Source organism: Rhea pennata, chromosome 22 (genome assembly GCF_028389875.1).
Source record: "Rhea pennata isolate bPtePen1 chromosome 22, bPtePen1.pri, whole genome shotgun sequence".
Taxonomy (NCBI): Eukaryota; Metazoa; Chordata; class Aves; order Rheiformes; family Rheidae; genus Rhea; species Rhea pennata.
In genome coordinates this window covers 9,090,962-9,113,954 of record NC_084684.1, presented here as the reverse complement: position 1 = coordinate 9,113,954, position 22,993 = coordinate 9,090,962, and the positions used below count along the sequence as shown (strand labels likewise).

Below are 22,993 nucleotides of genomic sequence, written 5' to 3'. Positions count from 1 at the left end.
GCCAGTACCACCTACTGCTCTTCAGAAGCTTGCACTTCAGTTAACAGGCACTTAACAGCTTCTATTTAAGTATAGTTAAGAATAGTTCCTATTCATTGATACCTGTAAGCAAGTATGACATTAACAAATAGGGGAAATTTTCATCTTTTCCATCTCTTTCCTGTGCCTCCCTCCTCTATCCCTCAGGAGCCTGAAGTTTAATGTAACTTGTTGCCACTCTGCTGCAAGGTCCATCAGTAACAAATGCTCTTCACTTTACCTCTTGGTTGCCATTGAACAGCTTGCTTGGGAAAGTGTCAGCCCAAGGAGGCCCACCTCCTGCACAGCTCTGTCACAGACAATGCTGACTGGTGGCTGAGCATTCACTACTTGCTGCAAAAGACACAGGCTACAGCCAACCCTGCTATTACCAGGTGACTTTGCCAGTGCTAGAGCACACTTGTCACAGACCTAGCAGGCTAACCTGCAGAATGCACAATGTGGTAGTTAAAACATCAAGCATGGTGCAGGTTTTGAGCTAAGACAATATCAACATACAGTAGCAAGTAACAAGACCTCCTTTGCCTGACAGGAAAAGTTGAAGACATTAACATAAAGAGTTGCTTTTCTAACCCATGTACACTGCTTTATTAGTCACTTCTGTTCCCCTCTAAAATCCCTATATTACATTTCTGGAAGGATCTCTCCTTTCTTTCTTTCTTTCTTCCAAGATAGTTTCAACCAGTAAGAAACTCTAGCTGTACCACCTCTGACACGGTAGCACAGTCAGAACTCTTACAGAAAAGATATTGCTTCACTGGGAGAAAGAAAAATAAAGCAATTTTTAGCAGTCAGCAGTGTCTATAGCACTTGCCTTCTCTTACGCTCTCACCTGCAAAGCTGTTTTTCCACTGCACTGTGCAAGCTAAACAACAGACAGTATTTGAGCAGGACTAACAATGAGTGATCTCTCCTGCACACTACATTGGCCAGTATCTGCCCATGCAAGAATTATTTCTCCACAATTGTCTACCACTCAATTAACATTGTTTGGTTCTGTGACATCTGTACTGTTCCCAAGGACCAAATTTAAGTACTAAGGCATTAAGAATCCGCTCTGAGAACAATTGCTAGCCCCTCCCAGTATGTGCCATTTCTTTAGTGGCAGTTTCTATATTACGACGTTAATCACATAAACATACGCAGACTGAATCTAACAAGTGCAATGGCTGAGCATGACGAGCATGACTAGCATCACTCCACAACTGCACTGTAAACCTCCCCCCCCCCCCAAAAAAAAAAACACACACACACATACAGTGCAAAGACATTTTTCTGTTTTCCAGAGCAAGTCAGACATACTGTATTCTCTCATCCAATACAAGCTGTAGTTGACGATGGAAGCATTCTAGGACACTTCATTACTATGAGTGCCAGTGCTCTGTTCCTATTTTACAAATACTCCCTCACTTGCTTATAAAGTCCTGCTTGGACCTTCTATACAGTAAAAACTCTGAACACCTTCCATAACACAGTATCAATTTGATCTGGTTTAGTACTTATTTCTGAAGACTTGTCATTGCAGAAACAAATATTTCTGAAAATAAACTTCAGTAAGCAGTCTTGACACATCTTATACAAAAGTCTGTTAAACAGTAAGAGATTATAGACTATGGTCTTTAGCAGCAAATTAAAAAACTTAAAATTTCTAGTTAGTATTTTAAGACATATGCACATCTCTGCTAGGAAGGTAGAACACTTCCCAACACCTTGATTAGTGAGAAATACCACAACTACTGAGGCACAAAATGAGGAAAACACTGCATTTATAATCAGAGTCTTAGGGGCAGCTGAAAAAAGCCTATGCTTTAGCAGAAGAAATAAACACTACCAGGTATTGGCATGAATGATGAGATAATCAAAACTTGCCTTATCATTCTTTTTAAGCAATATACAACTACTGCCATTGTTTGCACCGACCACTATAAGGCTTCTTACCAGTTACATTTTTTCCTCTTACTTTTCCCCATGCTGTAGGACCTCTGCTATTGATCTTATGCCTCCCGGGGATTACCCCGTTCCACTCGCCCATTCCCAGTAGCCAATACTCCCCTCAAAGATGCTATTTTTCTCTTTTTTTTTTCCTTTCTCCCTTTCTTTCTTCAATCTAAATAGGAGAACACAGTAAGATGGGATGAGTTTTTCCCCAAATGGTAGTCTTTACACCAGCAGTGATAATGGTCTGCTTTTTCTTCAGAGTTCTCTTCCCTTTTTGTTCAGAGACAGTAATATTTTCCCAGTTTCCAGAAATGGCTACTTCAGCAAACTGGGGAAGATTTTAGAGATGTCAGGTAAACCGGGGTATTAAAAGAAGGTCACTGTGCTAAAGATGTTACTGCCAGTGCTATTCGGTATTTTATATAAAAACAGCTGGTTGTCTGGAGTCACTCTGTGCATCTCAGGTCAGAAATCTGCTGTGCTTTGCTGTAAGTGCCCACACTGAAATATGTGGTTTAGATACATGCAAAAGGCAAGTCTAGGGAGGCAGTCTATGCTGCACTACTGCTCACCTGCACTATACTACCCACTGCTCATGGAGACTCCTCCAAGAGGAGCACCTTAAAGGAGCTATAAGCAGAAAAAAAAACCTCATGGGACTCTATGCAGTATCTGTGCTATGGTACTGTAAACGCAGTAAAAATGTTGATCTGAGTTTTCACTCATAAAAACTGCAAATTTTCACCCACAGATCACCAGACTTAGGGACAAAATAATAAAAAATTACATTAATTTGCTGTAAAATTAGATATATCGCAAAGTGCAAAAACTGTGAAATGCTAGATTAGTCAGCAAAGGAGACTGAGATCTCTTTCACTGTAAGTTTTTAAGAAGTCAGAAACCAGTCAGGCATGGCCCATGCATTTTTATACCATCTCCAGACTGGGAGTGGCCTACACAATCTTCTTAAGTCTCCTTTCTAGTCCTACTCCTTTTGATGAAATGCTCTGCAAAGGAAGTTTTGCAATAACCTGGCACAGAACCAGCATGTGCTTAAAGCATTCCTAAATTCCTCAGGAAAGGCTTGGACTACTTACCTCATCATACACTGTATGAACTAAATTATGATATTATGAACTAGAGGCATTGTTACAATACCACCCCTTCTGTGTGCAAGCTACTATAATAAAAGTGCTTTTGAAACACTCAATCTGTATCATAACATCACCTTGGAAGGTTTGGGGACCAACAGGGGAGGGTAAGTAGATGCAAACATAACCAAGTCCCATAGCTGGGGGCACAGAGAGAAAAAGGGGTTTAGAAAGGTGTGCATTCGCACCGTAAGTACAGCAGAGTGAGGGACAACACAGAAGCAACTTAAGGATATATAGGCTTAAACAATTATTATATTATATATTATCCTGCAGTACTTACTGGAAGGAGCATTTCATCACCTCTGTGTATCTGCCTGCAAAGGGTAGAGGACCTGGACCCCTCTGTACCTCTGCCTGACTCAAGGGAAATGAACTGACAACATCCAGGGTTAGAGGACTGACCTGAGAGTTTACAAAGGCATCAGTGGAGCTACAGCTGGCATCCCGTACAGCTCCCTGCAGCAGGGGCAGATACATACAGAAGGCTTGCCTGGAGATCTGGTTGTTGTCTTTTGCATTCTCATAGCCAGCTAGAGTTCCTCTGTCTTACTGCAGCACTGGCTGGAATTTCCTGTACTTCTGCGATGGCACTATATAGACTAGTGCTCAGTGGCATATTTAAAACAAAACAAAACACAGTCCCAAACCCTAACAGAAGATGATGCTGAGACCCGCCGCATGCCTGTTCAGCAGCCAAGAGCCAGGCACGATACATCAACTGCCCACAAGCTGGAGTCAAAGGACAACATGCAGATGTATAGCAGCATTTACCTGGCCAGAGTAATACCAGGACACCAGCAAGAACACTGCTCAGCAACTGACTCAGAGACAGCCAGGCAGCATGGTCCTCCAGCACTTCGATGACTTTGAAGATGCTTAAACTGTTCTGTATAGACATAGACCACACACCTCTTCTGCCAAGGGTAAGTGGCTCGCAGACCTCATCAAAACCAGGCTGAATACTGTCTGTTTCAGCACCAAAGATGACTCATAACAACAGAACTGTGACTGGTTTTTGCCTTAACAGTAAATAATTTATGTTAAGTTGCAGGTGAGCCCACAAAAAACAAAAGATATAATCAAAAAAGGATAATGATGAAAAAATTGTGACTGCACAGCCTTCTGGGGAAGGTAACCACATGAAGCGCTTAAAATCAGCAGAGTCAGAAGCAGGTTATAGATCTGCTGTGCACGAGCAGCATTCTCCGTCCTCTGCTCACAGTTCTCAGCAATTGCTCGCAGTTTCACTCTGACGCGTGTCAGGACGCCGCAAATGGCACATATCCGCACAGATCCCAAACGCCCACCACTGCATCCGGACGGCCCCTCGCGCGGTCCCGAGGCGCCCTAGCACAGCGCCAGTCACCAGCCCCGCGCAGGGACTGCCGCCCGGTGCGACGCCGACGTAACCGAGTGGTGTCACTTCGGCAGGCACAAACGCCGCGGCTCCGCAGCGGGTTCCAGAAGTCAGCAGCTCTCAGCAGCTCCGGCTCCCTCCTGCCCCACGCCACAGCCCCGGCGCTCAAGAGCGACGGCACGTACTGCGCGCCAGGCGGAACGCTCGCCCCAGCCAAGAGTCCCGCTCCTCCGGCAGCGGCCCGCGGCCCCGGCACAGCGCCAAGCCGCCGAGCAGAGGCTCCCTCGCGCCGCTCGGACCGTCCCCTCAGCGCGCCGCTATGGCGCGGCGGCCCGCGGTCCCGGGTGGCCCGGTGAGGTCCCGGGCGCCCTCGCGGCCGGCGGCGGGAGGCGGCTGCGGCCGACGCCTTCCATTGTCCGGCGGGCGCGGCGCGGCGCGGCCGATCGGGCTCGGGCCCTGGCCCTGGCCCTGGCCCTGGCCCTGCCCCCGCTCCGCTCCGCTCCGCGGCGGCAGCCCGGGCGGCCCGCCCGCCGGGCCGGCCCCGCCTCGTCCGCGACGCCACGTGAGCGGCGCGGCCAGCCGCGAGCCCAGGCAGTGACATCACCGACCCCCATTGGCGGCCGCCGCGGTGTTTACAGCCCGCGCGAGCCAATAGGCGGCCCCGCCCTGCGGGCGCTGCGGCCCGCGCTCCCCATGGCAACGGCGCGCGCCCGCAGCGCAGCGCAGCACCGGCGGCGGCGGCGCGGCCCCCGCCCGCGAGCGGCACGGCGCGGGCTGCTCCCGCTGGCACCCGCAGGTTGCCTCTCGCGTTATAACAAGCGGGCTTCTCGAGCTAGCACCCGAATCTGGAGGAACCCCAACGGACACAAAGGCCAAAAGAGGGGAACTCCGGCTCCCCAGAGAAAAGGCTCCAAATGCTGCGTGTAGGTGACCTGGCAAAACCTCATGGGCAGGAGAAAGAGTAATTGTGATTTTTAGGCCTTGTTGTGTTATGTTCCCCCTACAGCACAATCAAGAGCACCTGGAGGATGACAAGGCTCCTTGGAGCCCATGCAAATGCATCTCTGGCCGCACTGCTGACCCTGGCTCTTGCTTAGGCTTTGGGAGACCTCCCATAGGGCACATAACCGGATGCTAGCAGCCTCAGGTGTGCCATTTTCCCAACTGTAAAGCACTGTGAACAGATCTGGTGGTACATAAACAAAAACACACCTTTTCCACTACCTAGTAAACTGGCCATCACTGCTCCTCCTTCTAGAGGAAAATGAGTTTCAGAGCCACCACGGAAATACAAGGCTGCGTTGCAAGATGGACCCTGTAGGAACCTAGCTGTACCGCTGTGCAGTGTGAAGGAACAAATCTCTTTTGTTCTCTCCACGGCTGCGTCATGCAGTCCCTCAGAAGCTGCTTATGAAAAGGATGATTCACTGTGTGCCTGCAGGTCCCCCCAGATCTCTAGCAGCAGAAAGATTTCTGGGCTTATGGAATCGTTACTACGGTGCACCAAAGCAAACGGAGGAGATCATTCAACCGAACCAAGCCTGCAACTAAAAAGCAGGTTGTTTCAGTCTTAACAGGAAGCAGCAATAGGAACATTCCCCCCCCCAACTTAGAAACTTGGAACATTCCCTCCTGCTCCAAAGATCATACTGCAACTTTCCTACAATTAAGTGGCCCTTGGCTTTTCCAAGTTCATAGCCTTCCCTTGCAAATGAGATCTGAACTCTCATATAATCCAGATGAGACCTGTGCTACCCATTCTGCTAAGATCTCTGTGCACCTCCCCTTCTATCCAGATGCAGTCTGGTACCCAGAGTTTCAGTATGTCAGAACTTGCAGACTGGCTTTATTCCTAAATCTGCAGTCTGGAATATGGCATTAAAATTAGGGGGGGCAATGAAGAAATTGTTCTGTTACCGCAACCTTAATGTCACAGTCATGGACCAAGATCCTGCTGCATTTGAGACTGGAAGAAAAAGGGTGTTAAGCCAGCTTCTGGAGTAAAAATGATGTCATATCCTTTGCTTCAGAGGGTAACAAAATCATGACAGAAATAAGACAATTCTGAACTCTTCTTCATTCAGTTCCACGTCCAACACTGCTAACTGCTCATACTTCTGTGCTAGGTGGTGATCTAAGATGGGGCTTATTAGCTTCTCTAGTGCTGTGGCTTCTCCATGTCTTCTCCTCTTTCTGCAAAATACCAGTTTGTAATAAAGCTTTTTCTAGGAAGCCTGTATTTGTTAGCACTAGCAGAGAATTTTCAGAATCCCTAACATACATAGGGCCTCTGAACAAATTTCCAAGAGAAAATATCTGAACAGCAAACTATTAAGCCCTTAAAAAAAAAATCCTTCGGTGTCACATTGTCTACAGAAATCCTAGGATTTGCAACCTCTTCTCTAAATCCTAAAAGCAGAAATGATAATAAGCATCTTGCTTTTGAACTCACACCATACTCGATTTCTTATCCTGCTTTACTCGCCCTATTTCCCTCTAGCACAGATCGTTTCCAATGGTTTTTTGGAGTAAGAATGAATTTACAGATATTTATGAAAACACTTGTATAAATCTGTATTTATAGAACATGCTTAAGTAAATGAGAACGAATCAGAAACACGACAGGAAAATATTTGTGTCACTTTAAAAAAAAACAAGTTATAATATGCAATCCTGTTCATCGCTGTATACACACAGTAAACATAATTTTAATAATAGCTCTAATACAGCAAATCTGCAGAACTAGTAAGTTAGTATCTCCTCTACATAGTTAAATTCCCACAACGAATTCAGAGAATGTCACCTGCAGTATGTTACTTAATACAAAAAAGGAACTGCAGACCCCTGCAAAGACTCATGTAAGCACTGAAGCATGTTTTAGTTATTGGTCTGAGAATAAACACTGATATTCCTGAGGAAATCTATTGTCTGACTGTGAAGTCAGACCAGCTGAAAAGACAACCTCCAGGTCACAAAATTAAATACACTTTGCCTCAATATAATCATATTATAGCCAAAATAGAAAAAAAAAAGATGGTTTGCAAAATGCAGTCAAAGTAATGAAAGACAAGTTTACTTAAAACAACTGTAGTTGAACCTTCTGTCCTTAATGATCATGTATAAAATGAGAAAACACACATCTCAGGAGGAATATAAACAAAATAAAGCATCCATACTGACTATTGCATTTTCAGAGTAAATGTAAAGAAAAGAGAAGAACAGACAGAAACATTTACAGTTTGCAGTGCCCTTCCTAGTAAGGAACAAGATACTGATGTATTTTACCAACCCACATCCATCCCTGTGTGATGCAGCACACATCCATAACACAATAAAAAGTTCAGTCCTCTCCCTGAAGTATAAAATCTTTTGTGGTAAAATCCAAAATGTTAAGTCAGATTTGCATCTACCCAGGTAAAGAGAGGAGTAACTATTCCAGTCAGAAAGCAACTGCTCATTTCAGTGCTTGTTGGAGAGACAGCAAGAGATTTGTGTCAAACCCAAAGCCTGTTGAGCAACAGGTATCCAGAATCTGCCTGAAGCATAAATGCAATTGTTTTAGAGCATAAGCAGTAAGCTGGGAAGACATGCACATAATCCCCGGATCCTAGAACCGGATGCCTCAAGGAAGAGTAACTGTCACCAGTTGTCAGAGACGTATTTTTTTTTCCTCAGCACTTTCATTTCATCTTGCTGCTGTTTCTGGACACATTTTTTTTCCACTGATGGTCTTTTATAGCTGTGAAACTAAATTTCTAAAGACCTCATCAATACTGAACACACAGTTTCTACAAGACCATGTTGTCTGAATCTAATGACATCTGCGTGCTAAAAAGGGCATCACATCCTGCTAAACAGGTATTCTAAGTGGATTTTGATGATGAACATCTACTGCCTTTTATATCTATCACCACATTACAGCAATCACATACCTGCCAAACTGTGAAATGCTACAGGTAGCATGCAGACTGTGTGTAACCACAAATGACCTGAGTACAAATGATCTGTTCTGTCCTGTGTACCTCTTACATGCAAAACCCAGCACGTGGGTGCTGTGGGTCTGGCAACAGATACACTAACATAAATGACAGTCATCAAAAAAAACTCAGTCTTTTTATGCTGCCCAGTTGGGAAAGACAGACAAATCAAACTGAGAATTCAACACTAGCTAAAATTCAGGGGGGAAAAAAAAAGCCTTATAAGCCCGTTCACTGGGATTTGTCTTGTCTTGGCCCACCAATACGGAGTCCTGACCAGCCATGTGTTCCATCTGCCCAGAGGGCTCTTGCAACCGAAAGCTCCGAGGTGCTGGCTGACATGGAAAAAAAGAAACTTCAACCAGGTAACTTTTGACTCCCCAAAGGACAAAAAGAATTGTAATCTGTTTCCCTGGATTTTTTCAGAAAGGGTGCTTATACTCTCTCTCCACCTCTTTGGGCAAAGCTTGTGAGATTACACTGCTTTCCGTCTGGCTGTATCCACTGAGCAGCTGTTCCCATAGAAAATGGTGGCAGAAAGAGGAACTCAGTCTGAGTTTTGTTGCTCTTCTACTGTCATACTGTTCCCAACACACTATGTAAAAGTATCTCATGCCAAAAAGCTAGGCTCCTATTGAAGAGGGCAGCTCACTATGAATTGTTGCTATCTTCCAGAAGATGGGTCTAATAACCCAGCTGCCAAGTGCTAAGAGATCCACAAATGAAATACATTCACATGGTCTGTCAGGCAGACTGATGAGCCCTGTTCACAAGTGTTCAGCAGTTTTGAGTTTCAAATCACCTTACAAATTACCTGAGCATCACTCTTACCCCTGCCATACAGCTAAGAGGACTGAGACTCAGAAAACCACTTTCAATCAGCAGCTTTCCCAAACCTCTCTTAATAAAGACCCCATGAGAAATATCATTGTACAGATAGACTTTTGAATAGCACACATGGTTTGATTTTCTTAGTCTCCTTTTGCAACCCTCTCATAATCTTTTCATTGGCTGAACATCCTTACCCAAGGCATAAGCTGAATCAGCAGCAAGATACAACTGATATATCCTAACTTGATCTCCCCTTGACTCACCATTAAAAAACACAAGATTCTTTATATATATATATATATATATATATATATGTATGTATAACCTTAATGTTAACTGGGAGCAATTCATATCCGAGAGCAGCAATTTTCTGTACATTTATTTATTTATTGGCCTAATTTTTTCCATATCCTTTCTTGATCAAACTGCTACTGTCTGCCTTTTACATGTGGAGCTGTGCTATAGCCTGTGTAACAGACTAGTACTGCAAAGGTGTATGATAACAACAACTCTTATTACTGGACAGTGAATTCTCAAGAGGAGTTTGCAGAGGTTTACAGCCACTTTGCTTGGAGCTATGCACGGTCAGGCAGCTAAAGAATTGCCTCTTTAAGAAAAGCAACTGAGGCTAAAGGTTTTCAGACAGCTACAGACCTGAATAGAGAGGGTGATTTATTTTTGTCCTAAAGTAATTGAATATATACAGATCATATATTGAATGTCTTTGTCTTTACTTTAGAGTTGTGTTAAAGACAATTGCTCAAGTAAATCTATGAAGGATGGAAATTGTTTATCCCTTTACTAAGCCATCCTTGGGGTACTGTGGACTTCATCAACCCTGCCTCTCCCCCAGTGGTAATACTAGCTGGAATCATTAAATTTGTTTAACGGTGTAGTGCAAAGGAATTCAAAATGTCCATTTGAGTTAATTAAAAAGAACTTTAAAATTCTAGTCAATATTTTGGGACTATAAATTTTCCTTGCAATCTTTCCCTCAAGATTATGTAGCTGATAGTAGGGTAAAGATTTAAAGTAGTACACTTAAAGCAAACAGAGAAGACCAAGGAATTTGTGTAGTTATCCTACTGATAAAATCAAATCACATTGGCTTATACCTTAGCTAATATTTGTTTTCTAAGAATGCACAGGGAGATGTTACTGGTCCTTTAAATAAGAGGGTAATTTGCTGCCTTTGTAGCACTGTGCATCAAAGCAAAGGTCTATGGTTCGTATAATTATTCAGCCTTTTTTCCCTGAAGGGCTTCTGCATTGCAGCGGTCCTTTTACTTTTATTTCCCCCCCCTTCTCCTTCCTGTTAGCAATGTCCTAGTTTGTTCACTGCTGCAGTCCCCCTCCCTTCCACCATCACCACATCATAACAAGCTCTAATTGAGAGCTTGCCTGGTAACCAGCAGCTTCCAGACAAACTACAGGAACATCGGAGACAGCAATCACAGCCCCGACAGCCACCCTCTGCAGTTCCTCCAAATTCAGCAGCACTGAGAGAAGTGGCCAGCAAGGATCTTAAACTGTGTCCTCTTGGCATGCCACAACAGAGAGAGTGCTAACCCCTTAGTTTCTAACATCAGTATCTGTTGCATTTCACATGCAGCAAGCACTTTCAGTAGCAGGTGAAACCCAAATATAGCCTCTTCCAACACTCAGAAGTCAGGCAAACTCAAATTCTATGTTTATACTTTAATCACCAGTGTCAGGGTGCTCAGATATTTGACTCATGTGACTAGTATCTAGGCTCAAAGTTGCTACTGGTATGGAGAAAGCATCTGTGAATATGTTAGTGAAGAAAGCTTTTATTGTCACGGCTTCCCAGATAGAATAAGCGAGCCCAACAAAACTCTTCCAAACACCACCTACATGGGTGTGTAACTGGTCTGAATTAAGCTCAAAACTGTTCAATATTTCTCCAGTTAAAGTGAAACATTTTGAAAACAGGTGAAAACAGGTATGCATTATAATAACACAGTGACACATGCTACTTCAAATCTTTGTAATGATAGCAATATTTAAAGTTATTAAACTGATACCAAAAGTAATATCCACGGTAGACTCACTACTTCCTTCGTCTTTACTACTCCTATGATTTCTTTGATGCAATGCTGTGTAACACTAACATCAGTTTCTCACCTATGAGATCTCTGAAGACTAGGGATCTGACTTTACCATATCTGTTTCTCATATTTAGCAGAGAAAGCAGACACTTAACAAATGGGTCACAAAGCAGGAGTGGCAGGACTTTGCTAAAATTGCACAAAATGCAGTACCCCAGCAGTTGTCTCTCCCTTGTGAAAAAGGATGAAAGCAGTATTGGTGGTCTTTTTCCAGCCTGTCATGGCTGTTAGTACAAAACAGCTCTTTCCTGAGACCTTCTGGGTCTGAACAGGAAGCTGCATCTCTCCCACAATCACATCAGGAAGAGAAATGGAATTGTTCTCCAGCTTAGCACTGCCACCTTATCCAAGCATTACCCAGAGAGAAATCCAATAAGGTTCATGCAGTCAGTCTGCTACAGAAGTAACCAAGACCAGCCAGTGGATCTGCTGCTTGCTAGAAGCGCTTACTGGCTTTTTGTTTCCTCCAAAAGCTATTCTATGCAGCCCTGGAAGTCATAGATAATTCAAGTGGGGCAATTCAATTCCTATAGCCTGGTGCTCTAAGCTCCTAAGTCCCCTTGTTATCCTTTTCCCATTTTTCTCCTTTGTAAAATACATTTTAGGGGCACAGGGTCACCATATAAACCTGGACTTAAGATTTGCATGCACAGAATTACTGTATAAATCCAAAGTCTGTGTTCACACCTTTCAGTGCAGACGGATTACAGCAGTTCTGTCCTGATCAATCACGGATTCTTCTGTCAAATACTAGGCTAAGAGCTAATATTTGAGTGTATCCCTACAAGGCATGAGGGATACTGTCACAAGTCTTATGAGTCTAAAAAGGCAGATCGTGGCTGGTACATGCCAGAGAATGCCTAGCTTGCCACAAGGACAGACTGCTCTGGTGCTGAGATTCTCAGGTGCTTGAGAGAAGCTGTATCTGCCCCTTTTGATAACTTCTAGTTGTTGAAGCAGAATGTAGACACCACAGTAGTGACTGCCTGTAACTTCCCTTCCTTATTCTGTATACTGCTTTGCCATCTTCCCCCTTTCTGCTTATTTAAATACACATTTTTTCTAGATAAGCTGAAGGTCAGAGTTCTCAGGAACACAGCTGCAGTGTAGAAGTTCCTCTCCTGCTATGGACTGGGTTGTTCACATTTTGGGAAGACAGCAGCTTTCTATTCACATGAAGCAAACACCCCTGGTCTCCCTTTCTCTCAAATGCTGCCACATTTTGTTCACAGCAGAAAATTAACAGAACATTTCAGCAAGAGGTCTGATTAATGGAGCAAAGAGCAACAGACCTTCCCCACAGCATAGACTCACCTCCTGCACACTTCCATCCCTCCCGCTCTCCCCAGGAGCTGTTTCATTCATTCAGAGTCACCACCACTTGGTGAGCTTGATTAAAGAATACTGTGTGCTTCTTACCATCTAAGGACAGCCAGTCATGCTGGGAGGAAGGCAGGGTTGGCAGAGCTCTGGCTTTATATTCAAATACCACAGAATTGGAGATGATCTGATTGTTGAAGGCAACTTGCAAAGTCACGAGCCCAGTGTCATGAGCTAAAAGGAAAGAATATGCAGTGAGACAGGGACTTCCCTGCAGAAACACAATTAGATATCATTCTACTGTTCTCCTCAGGTGCAAAAGGGGCAAGAGTAGATGCCGTGAAAGTAGGTGATTGTCTAGTTGCAATATTTTTGAGATTAGACAAACTGAAAATGCCAATGTGTATTTTAAAACATGATGGTTGTAAGCTTCTGAGTCAAGCCAACAGACTGTTTTGGCAGAATGCAGAATCATGGGTTCTTAAAGTTTAACCATCTTCACTGTGTTTTCTGCAGGAAGTTGGGGCCTAATGATAAAGCTAAATTATTCTGCACATACTTAAAGTCGCATACTGTGTGCCAGCACTGCTGAAAACCTTGGCAGGGACCGTGGAGGCATTCCTATTGTGTGTGAGCCAAACAGAAAGTGCAGACTATACGCAAATTAAGAGGCAGCAGGCAGTGAATGCATATCTGAATATCAGTTAATATTTAATCTATTTCAAAATGAAAGCAATACTAAGAGCTTCTAAATTGTACTTACGTGATTTGTTGTTATGTATCAAGACTCTAAATTGCTGTTTACTCATTACAGAGGTCAAAGAAAAGGGAAAATTTCCTCAATGTTTATACACTACCCTGTACAATGGGTCCATGAGCTCAGTCAAGACATTCAGCGCTTTGATAAAAACCATTTAGCACTTTGATCTTCATATATGCTCTAGCTTCTCCTTCCAGCTCTCACTTAGCATCCTTTGGAAGCGAATGTGGGTCAACTAAATCCATTCAAACTAAAAGAGGTCTGCCTCCAGAGCAGCAACGTAACTTAATTGAAAAAGCAGCCAGAGGTACATGGGCAGATTTCAGGTGAGACAAGTGAAGGATATGGCAACAATTCACCACATCTTCCCCCACAAAAGACAGCTATATATGCAACACTATTAAGCTACGGACTTCCTCTGATACCACCAGCTCTAGAAGAGAGGCATTCCTTACCTGGGCAGTAGCAGCGCAGCACCCCTGGCTGAATTAAAGATGCAGGCACTGAAATCTGATCAAACAGACAGCTGTAATTATTGCTGGCTTCTTGCCATGGACCTGTAATTAGGACTTTCACTCCTCCCTATAACGAAAGAAAGAAATAGCATTACAAAAGAAACTATCCTCAGAGGACTGTGCCCTGAAATGGCATGAGTAGCAAACAGCATTATGAAGGTTAACAGAACTGCCATGCCAACACAGATCCTTGGCCCCAGCCAACGCTGTTGCAAAGTCACCGTCTGAATGTCTTGCCTAATCCGCTCTCTGTCCGTATCACTCCATGCGACAGCCTGGTTTTCACAAGGAAGTGATTATATTGTCTGGGATGCCTTTGGCCACCTAGTCTCACACTGTGTGAGAAGAAATACAGATAGTATTCCAAACTTCAGCACCTTTACTGCTCTTGTCTCCTCCTACTCCCCCCCACCTGCCCACACTTCATTCAAATCCAACACTTTGGCAACTCCTAGGTCAGTGATGGCAGACCTTTTTCATGTTGCATGCCAAACAGCCCTCACACCTAGCAGCACTTTAACTGCTGAATACTTATCCCCATCTCCTGCCCACACTCTCCTCAGTTTCCTCTGGTTCTTGCTGCTGCCTGGGCAGTCTTCAGGCCTTGTCAGCATGACACTGAAAAGTATCACAGGTGAATCATGATGAGAGTTTTGCAAGTTTGCCATCACTGCCTTGACTCTTATGATGTGGATGGAAGATTGCATATAGGACATAAAAGGTGACATATCACCTCTGGAGTCACAATTCAAAGCAGAACAGGAGCTAGACTGTGAATCTGACAAAATGTGACATTGGAACATCTAACTAGAAACAGCAATTGTGCACCCTCCATTTGACGGGGAACTTGGTTAAATAAGGACGCATGAAGACACAGGGGTGACCCAAAACAGGCCTATGCAAGAGCAGGGCAGCACTTGCAGAGGAGTCCTTCAGCCATAACTTCAGCAATCTGGGCCAAGCCTGGCACAGACCTTTCTCTTCTCTCTGCCATGGATCTCAGCAGTGCTCTGCCAGCCAACTGTGCTGCAAAAACAGAAAAATCCCCGTGGAATTCTTTATCATGTGACTCTTCCACCTCTCCTGCTGGTGCAAAAATGCACGAGCCTACATGCAGTACTTAGGCTTGTGGAATTAGGCTAAATTCATCCTGCTGGCTGCGAGCAGTGGCACCCTGTGGCCATCCAACGCACCACACAGGCTCCTACTGCCACCAGCACTTGGGATGAGAGCAATCCTTTAGCAAGTTTCAGTGGAAGCCCTTCTTAAGCATCTGGGATCAGGACAAGATCATAAAGCTGTGACAGACGGAAATATGCCTGACCTTGGATAAATACCATTTTGCAACACTGGTAATATCACTGGCTATAATGTGCAAGGGTTAATATCCAGCACAATCCAGTTCTCATCTTTGATGGCTATCTTTGCTACTGCTACTAATGCATCATGTGTATTTCAGTGTAGAAAACCCAGTGAAGCTCTCATTTAACAATGATTCAGTTAAGAGTGGCAGTGTGTGGCTATGCTTGCCAGCAGGTTCAGCCTGAATTTTACTCTTGGAATTTCCCAATTCAGAGGCCTAACCCAATACTAAAACTCTTCACAAGTAATCTTTGTTTTCTAAAAGAATATGGTGTTTCAGCAAAAGCATCAACACTGCAATTCAAACAGCCTTCCCAGTAATAAGAGGCACATTTTGTAGAAAGAAAGTATCACAGGATTTCTGAAACTGAAAGAAGCTGAGCTTTCTACCAGGCCTGGAGACAGATGTTTTCCCTGCTGCGCATGCAGGCTCCCAGGCTATCCTTTGCTACCCAACGTGTGCAACCACAACAGAGACCTGAACAGTATTGCCCTGTGCTGCAAGGCGCAGCCCAGCACCGCACGGTGGCTCAGGTCGGGGGTGGGACACTCCAGCCCCTTCAGCCCAATCGGTAAATCCATGACTGCAGAATAGATGTGAGATCTGTAAGCTCACTCCCGTTTGACATCCAGCTCCGGAGGAACAGCCTGTCCTAGCACTACACATTCTGACCCAGCTGGCAAATATGGATCAAAGCAGCTACATCCTTCCCAGCACCAGGGTCGAGTGAGTGGCATGGCTAACAGCAAGGTCCGTCTTACACTAGAGCAGCATCCGGATGCTCCTCACGTTCATGGAAGAGATGGTGTCCTCCGAGAGCTCCCCCGGCAGCCCGAATGGCTCCTTTGACGCTGCCGTGCTGCCCTCGGGCGGCAGCCGGAGGCACAGCGCAGGTGGCGGCGCCCGCAGCCCGCTTCGGAGCTTCGGAGCTCCTGCAGCCAGGCCCTTGCTGGGGGGGAAGGTGTCCCACTGCCTGCTCGGGGTGGGTCCTGCCACCCACAGCCCACTTGGAGGCTCCTGCAACATGGCCCTTGCTCGGGGGTCGTGCCACCCGCAGTCTGCTCAGGGGCAGCCCGGCCCTCGCTCGGAGGCTTCCGCTGCCAGCTGCTCGCTTGGGGGTCCTGCTGCCTGCAGCTCACTCCTACTAAGACCCCAGCACTGCCAGTGTGTTTCCAGAGCTGGGTAACAGGCCCTGGCCATCAAGGGGAGAACGGAGCAGGTGGGCAATCCAGTGCATGGGGGAGCAGCCTGGCCTTCTCTCAGCCTGCCCCCAGCCAACAGTGCTTCCAGAGAGGCTTCTCGAGCAGCCCGAAGCACCCGAGTGGAGCTGCTGGCACCTGGGAGTTTGCTTAGTCACTCCGGCCTGGGTTTACTGCAATCATTTGACTGACAAGCCTTCTCACAGCTGTGTGGTAATGGACCCAGAGGGGTCCACAAGTACCTGGAATTGCCCTGAGCTGCAGCATGTCACCTGGACGTAGCCAGAGCTCCATCATGTGTGTCCTCCGAGGCCTTCGCTGTTCACATGTGCACCTCAGTCTGCCTGAGGGAAGGACTCCCTCAGCCAGGCACTTCTCAAACCACCCGTGAGCACTGAGGTCACTCTGCCCTTGCTGGCAGTGTCACCTCATCTGTAGCTGAGCTCACTAACACACTGTTCAAAGAAACCAATGAGAAGATACTTCAGGGGCTGAGCAAGAACCTGCTCTGATCCAGGGCCCTTTTTCCTGCTTGGGTGGGTTTAGCCCTTCCTGAAGCCCTTGGCCTTGACTGTGGAGCTCGGCAGCTCATCTGCTGGCCCTGTGCCAGAGCAGCTGCAAAGTGTGCACACAGCTCTGTGGCTTACCTGGGTCCCTCAGCATCTGCTGGGCACCAGGCCATGCAAAATGGAACCACGCTGATTCTACCCAAGCCTCCAACAGGAATGCCGGCAAGGCATATTGGCATGGCTGAATGAGCAGGATCTTTAACTCAGCCAGAGCTTACCTGACCGATCTATTTAACATGAATCTGCTGTGTCTCATTCCCTTCTACTTACAATCTCTGTTTTATCTGCCCTAGGCTAGCGAAACCTACAGAAAAATCTGGAAATAAATTACGACAACAAAAAAAAGGCAAAGGAGAACGACGGCTTTTCTACATAAGCCTGTAGTAGTACCGCTGACAGAAGTATTTGAGATCGACTTCTGCAACACAATGACTCTCTTCCACAGAAATCAGTGGATTTGGCTCAGGCCTTCATCAGAAGGTGTGATGACAAACGGGAACTTGCAAGTAAAGTGGAAAAATAAGAGGGTTCCTCAAATTTCTAAGAATGACTTAGAAGCTCTGCCAGAAGAAGAGAAGAGCTTTTGTTCGCACATACTTCTTCAGCATTAAGGCAAGAGTTATCAGAGGCTTGCAGGATTCATTTCACAGTGACTACTCTCACAGCTGCGATTGAACAAGGACCCTGAGAGCATAGCATTTTTTTTTCTGTTAAGTGTTTGGCTAAGGAGTACGGAACCAATTCCTATGGAAACTCAGCAGAGGCAACACGTGTTTGGGAAAATTTACTACCACCTTGTCAGATGCTTTGCTTGACAAGTCTTCCAGTTCCAGTCTACTCTTCAACAAGGCAAACACCCCATGCACCAGAGGGATACCTACCACTATGGGAGAACATTTAGAAACATATATTAAGTGAAAACCATAACACACAAGGAAGCAAAGTTATCACAGTGACAAACCAAGCAGTGGTGGATTCCAAGAATCCTGTAGAAAAGGTAGAATTTGTTTTCGAGATGACAGTTCCTTTTTGGTTTTTTTCTGACCCTTTTATGAGTACACAATATAAATTTGTCCATGTGTTACTTATAGATAAAAAAGTACATGCTATGCAGTATTTTTTGATGTAATTGCAGCAATCAGGTGATTGTAACACTAGAAGGCAAAAATGTAAATAGTGCCAGACATGACAGTATCAGAGTGCAAGTGAGCAGTACTTTACTAAAAAGACCAGTGCTCTGGGCTTACTGCAAGATTAGATACCGTTGGCCCCGCTGAGAAATCTGTATAAACTACAGAACTCTATCATTGCCAAGTAAACTTCCTGAAACCTCATGGCGTTTTCTAAGTGCCTTTCAAAACAGCAGTATCTGATACTTAATCCTGTGCTGGCGCTACAGTGCCAGAGAAGCTTTGCACCGAGCAGTCTCAATTCTCAATGAGTCTAGGACACCGAAATGCTGCGCAAATGCAACACAGCAGCATTCAGTATAATTTTCCAGTAGTGGCAAAAACAGGAAAAGAAGTATCATCGTATCTCACTACTTCTATGTGGCAAATACTGCCTATTAATAAAGAAAATTAATAGCTGGGGTATTACTCTGAGGTGCCTGCAAATCAAAACTAGAAATTCCAGATACGAATCCATGCAAAGAGAAAGAAATCCTGGACCCATGCTAGTTTTGAAAAATGTCCTGGTGAGTCTATGGCCCTCATGGTCATATAAAAAGAAGTAACTCAAGTTCTGCTAGCAGGAGTTCAGCAATTCACTAGTGTAGTAATGGGATAATAAAAAAGGTTTCCATGGTAGCACAATAAAAGGAAAAAAGTGTAACAGAAAGGCTGCAGGGTTGCTGCGTGTTTTTCTTTGAGTTTTGGGGTCTTCCACATAAATAAAAAGAGTGTAACTGCCCAGAGAACAGATACCAGCAGAAGCACTGTCTGTAATGCAACATAGCCTTCCTCTCCCCTTCCGCACTATTACAAATGAAACCTAATTGGAAAAATAAAAGAAAAATAAAAGACCCGTGACAACCTTTAGATTTGGAAAGCTTCAGCATGAAGTATTGTGAGAAATATGCAGAAAGCAGCCACCGTAAGACTAACATGACATTTGTATTCCTTGTAGAATGTCTTTGGTACCATATACTGACCCAGAAGACTACACATGCTGCAAGTTGCCATACTATTTCACATCAGGTCCTTTGTGGACAGATGAGTTTGAGCCACTATTATTTGTTGGCAATGATTTTCAGAAGGGTTCATTTGCCAGGAGACCATTATCATATTATTTTTCTGTCAATTAGAATGGTCAATTAGAAAATACTAGTAGTGACCACCATCATTTTGACACTTCATTTCAGTTTTTGACATTATGCTTTAGAGAAGCAAAAGAATGGCATTCAGTTATTTTCCACCAAAATCAAGAAAGTAAATTCCAGCTGATGGTGAGTGGTAGGTTATCAGTGACCAACTAGTCTCTAAAACAGGGCCTATGGATTCAGCAGCTGGCAGACTGAGGTGAGGCTCCTGGGCATCTCCCATCCTAGAAAGTCCTAGAATGTCCTGTCACAGCTGCTGACTGCACAAACTCTGGGATATGCTGCAACAAGTGGCTGTATGCCCTCAGCCACTCACTGAGCCTTAGCCTGCACCAGTATCTTGCTAGACAAGATGGATTTGTCTAGAGGGAGAGCAACTAAAGGGAGGATGGGAACTCTCGGATGAGACTTTTCATCAGTGTCTGCCAGTCATTCATGCAGGCTGGCAACCTCAGTGTCTTTCCATCTGCAGAGTGAATACCCATGTTCTCATATCAAGTCCCACGTTACAGAGCAAGACAACTTTCAGAGCCACTGAAGGCTAAATAACAGCTCATCAGCTGTTTCTGCAACACCATGGTCCTAGAGATACCACATAATCATTCAGCTGAAGGTTAAATAAACTAATCTCATCATTGTAAATTTCTGCTGTCTCATCCACTAACAAGTCCACAACCAGTGGCGTCTGATATACGCTTACTGGGTGCAGCACTGCAGGACTAGTGATCAGATAGTGCTAGCCAACTGAACAGAGAGATCTTCTCCAGAGCAGTTATTATATATACTTGCATAAAGCAACACACACAGCAATGCTCCAAGGCTGGACTTGGAAAACACAAAGGGCAATTTTGCTTGTCCAGAAAACCTGCCTGTCCATTAATGGTCCATTACTAAACTGAGTTTCTTTGATATAGCATTCCTTAACATCAGAAAAATCTGTGCTGCTGACATTTTTAATTTGCAGTGCATGCAACTGATTTTCAATAATCTAAGGGAAGGAGGTAAATGCTGACCTCATTAAGGCAATGAAGGCCAGAAATTCCTCTAGCAAGAACATTCAAGCCAGATTTAAGGGTCATTTCCAGTTTACGAGCTCTGTTGCTCTAAAGTGGCTGGGTAGCACCATGAAGCCATCACATGGGAAATGTTTTCCTTTCCAATGAAACAAAAACATTTCCGTTCAGATGTTTCAAAAGCAAAGGAAGGGCTCCTGACGGGGTAATGAAGTGCTTAATAAAAAGTATACTCAGATATGCAAATGGCTTTGGATGCTCTTAGTTCTAAGAAAAGTATTTAAAAGCCTTGTCACAGCTTTAACAAAACAGTTCCTGGAACCCTTATTAACAAAGCAATGAAAGATAAGGTAGTAATTGTTAATGAGTGAAAGCCCTAAACTTACCTCAGGGTAAGACCACTCTGGTGAATAATCTGTCACCATGAACAAGCGCCCACTCTGCTGTAGCAACCCCAAGGTGCCTTGTGCTGCAGCTGCAGAGACTACCTCAGCCACATGCATGTATGCCATCGTGCTAGCTCCATTCTCTGTGCTGCTGAGTTGCATGTTGGCTTGCTGAGGACTGCAGCAAGGAATGCACATTTCAGCCTGGTTGTAGGTTGCTCTGTTACTGTCTTCAGGCTGAGATAGTCCGGCACTGTCACCTGACACCAGCTGGTGTCCATAGAGAGCATTACTCCCACCTTCTACAGATATGAAATCATTAATTAGATCAGAAAACTGGTTGCTGAAGGAGATGTCGAAGTGGTCCAAGTTAAGCTCCATGTTGGAGGAGTTATTTAAGCTGGGATGGGCCACAGGATAGAGTCCTTGTACCATGTTTCCTTGGAGAATAGGAAGATTGTTCCCGTTCCTGACACCCCCATTTGCCTCAGGCTGCAAGTAGTGTTCTGTGCTGCAGGCTTGAAGATCCCCTGATTTAAGTAGATTTTCATTCCCCTCTGCCTGCTGGGAGGTCTCCATGGGAACTTCAGCTTCTGCAGTCATAGCCTGGAAGTTTGCTTGGAACTGCATGAGCTGGAGAGAAGAGGTGGACTCTATTCTGGTTTCCACTGTGCCATTACAGTTGGAAGTGGTTTGGGATGAGGATTCTGTTTTCACATTGGGGATTCCTAATGTGTTTACAAATGAGCCATTTGTGTCATTCAAATTGTTGTGGGTGTTTTGCTCAAGGGGAAGAGGTTTGCTGGCATCCTGCAAAAAGAAGCTGGGGGAAGGGGTCTGATGAACATGAGGGCTCTGTACGGTCTGATTGAAACTGGAAGAATAGTCCTTGTTGGAGTCAATGGCACTGAAGTCCATCTGCTCCAAGGTGGTACTTGGGCTCAGACCTCCTCCAGATGGAAGCAAACCTGAACCTGTAGTGAGGGTGAGAGAGTTAGATGCAGAAGTGGAGGAAAATGCTTCTTTGGACATCTGTTGTTCAAAAGATGTGTCCTCAGTTTTGATTTCTTTTGTGAGGGCTGTACTGAAATTGAAACCACGGTCCGTTGTGGGTGACTGCCTTATGTTGGTACTGATGCTGTCACCTTTCAGACCTCCTCCACCATAAGTCTGCCCTTGTTTAGGATTGTTAAGAAAACAGTCTGGGTCAAAATTCATGGTGGTTTCTGGAATTTTTCTATTTCCATCTAAAGTTGTGGAGAGTACAAGTTCCTCAGAGACAGTGCTAGGTAACATCGACAAGCTCTCTGAACTGCCTGTTGTTGGAAAAGCAAATTTGTGTCCATCTGAACTCACAGCAAGTACCAGTCCTTGTGCAGCTGCATCGGAGGACAGGAGGTGTTGATTGGGGCCAGAGGTGGGTGACATGGTGTACACAGCTTCACTGGTGACTTCTGACATAAATACCGTGGCACTTTGTGACAAGCTTCCCATAACTGAGGCTACAGCCATACTGGACACACCAGTGACTGCTGGGCTATCAGCCATATCTGGGTCACTATTTAATCCACTGCTGATGGACACAGGAGAATTCTGGGTTGTGTCAGGAACTTCCACCTGGTTGGTAGAAGAAACCTCAGTACTATTTTGATGGAGCAACACCGGTTTTGCCACTTTGCCGTTCCTCTTCTCTCGGCTGGAGGCTTTGCCGTGACTGTGCTCATTCTTGCCTTCAGAGACATCGTTATTTTGCACCTCTGAATGAGCGCTGTACCCACCTGTCCTTGGTTCGACCTTTGGTGATATGATGCGATGTTTGGCACTGTTACACTTGTGATGCACGCTGCTTCCTGCCCCTGTTCCAGAAGACAAACAACATTTGTTATTCAGTAAATACAAAATTAAAACAGTATTAGTTGTGAATCTTATGGCCATAGCAAAGGACATCCATACTTATGCATGTGTGTGTCAGAGTGTGAGTGCACGTATGAGAGAGCAACAGAGAGCTTAAAAGATTAATTTCTTGCCAGTGCCAGATTTACAGCTCCATTTACAGCTCCATTGTGTGCAGTGACAGTAACCTCCAAATACTCCTCTGTGTGTGCACCCCTCTCACCTCACAT

At 44.9% G+C, this 22,993-nt stretch overlaps 1 protein-coding gene across 5 annotated transcripts in view; it reads right to left on the bottom strand.

Moving 5' to 3' along the window:
* Positions 1-22,993, bottom strand: part of CAMTA1 (calmodulin binding transcription activator 1) — a 422,644-nt gene that overhangs the window by 39,518 nt on the left and 360,133 nt on the right. For 3 of the 5 annotated variants that reach the window (XM_062593606.1, XM_062593602.1, XM_062593603.1), the window contains 3 exons: positions 20,871-22,726; positions 13,961-14,087; positions 12,845-12,979 (listed from right to left, as the gene is read on the bottom strand). In XM_062593606.1, coding sequence (XP_062449590.1) covers positions 12,845-12,979; positions 13,961-14,087; positions 20,871-22,726 — 2,118 coding nt within the window. Of the gene's footprint in view, positions 1-3,533; positions 4,828-12,844; positions 12,980-13,960; positions 14,088-20,870; positions 22,727-22,993 lie in introns of those variants that run through there. The other 2 variants (XM_062593604.1, XM_062593605.1) reach the window with 2 other exon arrangements.